Here is a 7,623-nt window from a genome sequence, read left to right on the forward strand (position 1 = left end):
TTTTGTACCTAATTTTACTCCCCATAATAATTAAAAATTAGTTACTTCCTTATTTAACTAACCACTAAATTACAAATGTATCACAATACATATGTATCAAGACTAAAAATATGTATCATAAACATTAAAATCCGGGATATCATGTAATTAAATTAAATTATGAGGAAAAAATATTAGAACCCATTAAAAATTGAGGATTTATGTAAGTTACCCTACTACTTTGTACTCCAATGCTCATGTTATCTCTCTGTTTTTGCTTTGTCTAGAATGCTTCCTCTACTTTGTGTCTCAATTGTACTAGAAAAAGAAATAATAATGAATTCACAAGCTGAACGTCTTCTCACATTCAATAGACTAGTCTTTTCGGTTCGTTAAACCATTCCGTCAATAAAATTGGTATTCTTCATCTTATTAAAAATAATTGTTTTATATTAGTTGTCCACCTTATTAAATTAAAAAAATATTAATTAAATTTTTCTCATATTATTCTTGCAATTAATTCCTTTTGAAAGTGTTAACACTTGTTATAAAGTTGACAAGAAGTTTTTAAGGGATAAATTAGTAAAATTATCTTTTTTATTATTTCTTTTAATACGTGTGTAAAAAGGAAAATGACCAATTAATATGAAATGAAGAATGTATCAAATATAGGTTGATAAATGCTTGACTTTGCGACAGGTGATATTTATCTACATTGTAAACAATTGAATATATTTGTGAAATTAGATTGAGTATATTATTATTGTAATTTCAAATATACACACAAAAGAAAACAGTCAAACAGGTGATATTTTGAATGAGCTAATTCATAGGGACTCCGGATTTCTTGTCCTTGGTTGATAATTGAGAGGGGAAGTTTCTTTTTTTAGTTGGAGGACAAGGTAAGTTTCAAGTGTTATTTGCAAAATATTTGGTTGGTGAAACTTGAATTGGCTATCTCGAATGGGGTCTACTCAGTGCAAATCCAAATTAATTGGACTTCAATACGGGTAACAGACTCTGAATGAAAAAAAAACTTGAATTGGTACTATATGACAGGACAAAATAAGCACATGGATGCTATTTTGTCTCATCATGTTCTCAATCTTTTAAACCTTTCTTCTTTGATTTGGTTTACTATTTTTCCTAACAAGTCTCCGGTCAACTAAATCCCATGGATATCCTGATGCACACAATAATTTTGTTTATTCCATTCTTCATATCAAACGATATTTAACGGTTTGAGTTGATGCAACATGTGATATTTTATAAGGAAGGTCGAGGATCAATTTCTCTTGTCAATGTTTTTATAGTTGAGCTCATTACACTGAGCTTGTTTAGTGTGGTTTACATCTTCTATGTGATTTGCAAATTATTTCATATAAACAAGACTTTGAATGATATTTTTAAAAGAATGACTTAGGTTTTGACTAGACCCCATTTCTGAGATTACATTGAGCATGTTGTTTTTCTATAATTGTAATAACTTTATTTTCGAGAGTCATGAACAACAACAACCATTTTATTTATAGGTGTAAAAGACGAAATGAAATGAAATTCATATTAGAAAATTTTCGTTGTTATCTTATTGATCATAATTCGATTTTCCTCTTATCATTTTCTCCCCCAATTCCCTCTTCCCTCACCCCCATTTTATTTCTTTTTTTGAAAAAATAAATTCATAACGGACAAATAACATTCTATCTCTTTTGCAAGTGGATTAAGGGTTAGTATATATATTTTGTGCTTAGATAAGCTTCCAAACTATTCAAACTAACTTTTAAGTATTTTTAAAAATAATAACATACTTGACAAATATTATTCCTAAAGTTATGTTTTTAAACGTATAAACATTTTCAATTGAAGTTTTTTTTTTTTTAATCCCTATTTTTTTGTTTAGTTTTTAAAATATATTTCACAAAATATTATCCTCTATTGTGTTTTTGGCATAAAAATATTCTCATTGTTACCTAATTAGCTCAAAAATGTCTTCAACCACTTGAAAATAGCCTTTATACTAGTTGCTCCAAAACTAAAGGTAAAGGGCCAATTTTTCTCCCGAAATGACTATTAATGATATCGGTATATTTAATCCCAATCAATAACAAGGAAATTGTTAATTAATTAACCCACGTGTGAGCTAATAATAATAAATGATGAGATGGGATCTTAGATCTAAAATTTTCACTTTTCTTTATCTATCTTAATAACATCTTCCTGGTAATATAGAATTTTTTAATTACAAGTTCAAATATTTTATATTGAGCGTCATTAAATAAAAAGGAACAAGAATGATGAAAATGGTATTTACTTAAGATGAAAATATTCATACTTTTTTCATGGGAACATTGCGATAAGGGAAATTTTCTAGTTTCTGAAAATTGTATCATTCCATTTTTGTAGTAATAGATATAGTGTTTTCTTTTTTTCTTTTGAGGACTTTCTTCACATCTCAAAAATAGCCAGTAATATTTTCTTTTCAAAATGTCCACAATTAGGTTAAAGTTTGACAAAGTAAATTGATATTGATAGGACCAGTGCATCTACTCGCAATTAATCACATAATTCATCAATCCTTATACAAAAACCTTACCCCCTCCATTACAATTCCCTTATTTGATTTTGATTTGATTGGGAGTTTAAAAAAGTAAAATGATTTTTAAATTTTGTAGTCTCGGAATAAAAATATATAGAAATATATCAAAATATTTTTTGATCTTGTGATTTTAAATATGCCACATAGAAAGTTGAAATTAAAAACTACTATAAAAGATTGAAAGAAACATCATTTTCTAAAGGCAAAATGGTTTGGTGGACCCCTGTACTATGTCGGTTTTGTAAGTTGGACACTTCTAATTACATGTTTGTCATCTGGACTCCTGAATCCATTAAACAACAACATTTTAAACATTTTTTTTTTGTAAGTGTAACACACTCTCTCCATGTCAGCTGCCATGCCTGCCACGTCAGTCACGTCTACCACGTCATTTTGCCACGTCATCTGTCACGTCATTTTCAAGTATTACATTAAATTCTAAGTCATTTTTAAAATGCTACATAACAAATTAAATATTAAAATTAATTTAATTAAATAAGAAAATTTTATAAATTGTAGAAAAATTTAAATAATCATGTTTTTATTCTTGCTCACAAATTAAATATCAAATTCATTCCAAATAATTAAAATTCTTTCCCAACTAATTTAATTTTTTAACTGTAAATTCATATTTACAAACATAATGAATTTTGATTTTTAAATTTGAATATCATTAACAAATTCACAAAAAGTTTAAGTTTTTTTAAACTTATTCATGAAATTCACTAATTTTTCAATGTCTACTATCACTTACTTTCAATTCAAATTTAAATTTTAATACCCAAAAAATATGAAAAGATTTCAAATTTTAATTTTAATCTAAAAAAAATGAAAAGATTTGAACTGAGAGAAAACATTAAAAAATAAAATATGAAAGATTTGAATTGAGAGGAAAAATTTAAAAATGAATTTTCAGTTTTGATAGTTTCTAATCATATTTACATTAAAATAATTTAACAATACTTTTAAAAAATAAAAGCCACCCGCCCCCCTCCCCCTCCACCAACACCGTTACAAACCCCATTTTCTTTCCTCACCTGATTATACCTTTCCTTTTTCCATCACCATTGCAAAAAATTTCAATTCCCATTTTTATCATAATCTTGAATTTTCAATTTTCATCTTAATGAATTTCACCATTTTACTTTAAAAAAAAAATAAAAAATAATTGTTGATGGCTGTCATGGTTGCTAGACAGTGGCGGAGTCAGAATTTTGGTTGAGGGTGTTCATATTTTTAGAAAAAGAAACGGATCATAAAAAAATATTGTAAATCGTCTATTGAAGAAGAAGAATCTTTGAACCAAACTAATCATAAAAAAACATAGAGGATAACAAGTTGAAACATATAATATAAATAAAGTCAACAAAGCAAATTTTATTAATAAAAGCTTGATTAGAAAATATAATTACAAGTGCATTCGGTGACGCTTCATCCCTTGAAATGTTTCTATAATACACTCATTAGAAATATTCTTAAATACTCTTTTTTCTACATAAGGCACTATGCAACCATCTAAGAATTCATCATCCATTCGATTCCGCAAATCATTCTTGATATACTTCATTGCCGAAAAAGCTCTTTCAACTGATCCAATGGCAACGGGTAGAAGCAAAGCAAACTTCACTAAAAGAAATACAAGAGGATAGGTTAAGTGCTTCTTTGTCTCAACCAACTTTCTTGAAAGTACCCTAAGTCCGCTTAAATTGGAGAATCTTTTATCAATATCACGAACATCAATAATATCTTTAACAAGTTGATTCTCAAGAACCCTCATATTGAACTCATCAAAGTCATCATGATATAATTTAGTCATCACCAATATCTTTTGGATGTCAAAACTAGAAAATGTATCAATTTGATTCAAGCAAGCTACACCATTAAGCAAATCACTTGTCACCTCATTAAAGCGGTCATTAAGTTCTTGTAGCTGCCAATCAATAATTTTATAAAACGCATCCACACGATAATGGTGCAAAGTAGTATAATCAACTACTTTACGTCGTAATCTCCCCGAGTTAGCATATGGCTCATCATAATTGGGTAATGGAATACTATGCTTAATACAAAACGCCTCAACCTTTTCTTTGAGCGAATCCCAACCAACATTTTTTTCTAAAATAGGATCTCATTCATTATCTCGTAATGCTTGCAATCTTCTCTTTGCTACTTTTAGAAAAAAAGAAAAAAATATTTTTTATGAAAAATATAGCAAACATACCAATTATATTTACACATTTTGGATTAACATAATGCGAGGATCAAAATATCTTTCAAAGAAAAATTGTACAATAATTTTTAATTTTTTAAATATATAAATTATAACTTTAAAATATTAATTTAATTTAAATTTAAAAAATAATCTTGAGAACTCAAACGTGACAAACTATTTCGAACCCAAAGAAGTATTGATCTTACTAGAGTAGCATGGCACGGGCCTAACATTAAGATATTTTAATTATGTACGATAAGTTAGATTGATGTGAATGTGAATTATAAAACATGGATACACAAAACATGTTAACTACTTGATAGTATTTTTGAAGGAGCTAAATTATTCCACAAGATAATCATGTATAACTTACTTATATAAATAACATAATTTTATGCATTTTGAAGTTCAGATCTTTAATCATATGACTGAAATTTGTTATATTAAGTATAAAATATGAGATTAAAATTGATACATAAGACTTGACACCTGTTGTATAAAATAGAGAATAATTATTGAAAAAGATAAATGATTATCTAGTCATAGCGTATTACATTACATGTGGGTTGTAACTAATAGGTTAAAATTGCATTATATTCCCCCACTAAGCCGACATAAACATTCTTTGTTTTCATTTCTCCTTCTTTTTTATTTGTCAACTTATTCTTTGAAGTTAAAATTAAATTAATATTTTAAATTTAAATTTTAAGTGTTTAGAAAATTATATATATAAAAAAATATAAGTTTTTAATTTAAGTTATTTGACTTTGAGAACACAATAAACCATACTTCTATAAATATTTTTATCGAAATTTGCTTTTGTATATGTTCTTTTCATTGAAACGTAAGAGTCATTTGTTAGAGTGTATAAAAATAATTTTGAAACAGAATGTATTAGTAATGTTTGCATTATTAATACCTGTATTAGTAATGCTGGTATCATTCATACTAATATTATTTCTTATACACTATTTGATGTGCTGTATTAAAACTTGTCTTTTCAATTTTGATATATTTAAACAAATTTTTTTTAAAAGAAGATTGCATATACATTCTAAAATTCATCCGAGATTTAGCACGAGTTCAATATATGTTATTTTTTCTGAATTTATATGACACAAATAGAATATAGATAATCAACCATACTTTTAATATGTATTTAGATAATTTAAGTTGTTAACTACTGTAATTTATAATATTTTTTATTTAATTTTTAAATAATAACATTATTTTTCTTGTCCAAACTTTTGTGGTATTGATAACCAATTATATTTGTAAAATAATTTAAGTTTTAAATTTTTGTGAGTTATAATACTTTTCTTCTATTATAATTAAGTGATACTTATATAATTTTGAGAGTCAACCGAATATTTTATATATATTTTTTTAAATTTAAGTTGTTAATTATTGTGATTTATAATTCTTTTTACATATTTTTTTTGAAATATATAGCAAATGAAATTATTTTTAGATATTTTAAGCTGTTAACTATTGTAATTTATAATACATTTTATGTAATTTTTGAATAATACATGTTACTCTTCTTGTCCAGAATTTTGTGTTGTTGATAGCAAATTATATTTTTTAGATAATTTAAATTTTTAATTATTGTGCTTTATAATATTTCTTTTGTTCAAATTTAAGTGACACAAAGCTTGTATGGTCATAATAATTAATTAAGGGTAATATAGTAAAATCGCGATTGAGTAGCAAAGCATAAATATCTTAAATGACTTACAACGACTAATTAGAAGTAACATAGTAAAATTACTACCAAAATACCCGTAAAAAAAATTAAATGGATCTCATATAAGACGTTAAGTTAATTTAAAACATCAAGAGTTAATTTGTCATTTTTATATCTATTTTACATTTTTATTAAATATTATTAATTTTTTAATATTTAAATGACTTATAATAATTAACTAAGAGTAATATTTAGTAAAAATATGATTGAAGCAGCTGAAGCAGATATGTCATAACTTTTTTAATTAAATATTATTAATTTTTTGATACATAAATGACTTATAACAATTTATTAGGGGTGATATAGCAAAATCATGATTGAAGCAGCTGAAGCAGACGTGTTATAAATATTTATTTTATCTTTTTTAATTAAATATTATTAATTTTTTAATACATAAATGACTTATAATAATTAATTAGGGATGATACAATTAAATCACGAATTGAATATTATTAACTTTTCAATATATAAATGACTTATAATAATTAATTAGAGGCGATATAGTAAAATTATGATTGAAGCATACATGTCATAAATATCTATCTTATTTTTTAATATTAATTTTCTAATATATAAATTTCTTATAATAATTAATCAGGAGTGATATAGGAACGTTGGTGAATTTTGAAAAATCAAGAAATACTAATTATTAGGTTTATTTAGTTAAAATAATAATTCAATGGGTTTTAGATAAATTGAGAAAAATATCAAATTGATCAAATAAGTTATATGAGTAAAATATATTTTATATATTAAGTTATTTTAAAATGAAATATTACAAATTTTTGCTTTGAGTTTGAGGTGATTAAAATAACTACAATCCAACAAATAATTAATTCTCAAAGTTTTAATTAAAAAATAAATTAACTTGTAGGAATAGTATGCTTAATTCAATATGGATAATATGATTTGCGTATACAAAAATAACCAATTATTATTATTTCGTAACGAATTACATTTAACCTTATATAAGTAAAATCTTATTAGGTATTTTTCTTTAGTTTCTTTTTGTTGGTATATATTGACTTGAGACAATTTTTTAAAAAATATTATTAAAAATTTATTTTACTAAATCAGCTTTATTAATTT

General features: G+C 25.0%; 1 protein-coding gene across 1 annotated transcript; it reads right to left on the minus strand.

Moving 5' to 3' along the window:
* Nucleotides 1-3,983: 3,983 nt before the first annotated feature.
* Nucleotides 3,984-5,734, minus strand: LOC107864793. The gene is made up of 2 exons (XM_047408789.1): nucleotides 5,707-5,734; nucleotides 3,984-4,690 (listed from the first exon to the last, which is right to left on the minus strand). The coding sequence occupies exons 1-2, from the start codon at nucleotides 5,732-5,734 to the stop codon at nucleotides 3,984-3,986; spliced, it is 735 nt and encodes a 244-aa protein (XP_047264745.1).
* Between the last annotated feature and the right edge of the window lie 1,889 nt (nucleotides 5,735-7,623).

Source organism: Capsicum annuum, chromosome 3 (assembly GCF_002878395.1).
Source record: "Capsicum annuum cultivar UCD-10X-F1 chromosome 3, UCD10Xv1.1, whole genome shotgun sequence".
Classification (NCBI taxonomy): Eukaryota; Viridiplantae; Streptophyta; class Magnoliopsida; order Solanales; family Solanaceae; genus Capsicum; species Capsicum annuum.

Excerpts from the sequence above, each read along its gene's own strand:
- LOC107864793 (XM_047408789.1), bottom strand. The coding sequence starts at position 5,734 with ATGAATGATACCAGCATTACTAATACAG. Across the intron at positions 4,691-5,706 it reads TACCAGCATTACTAATACAG|AAAAAAATGTTGGTTGGGAT; the intron begins GTATTAATAATG and ends ATCCTATTTTAG.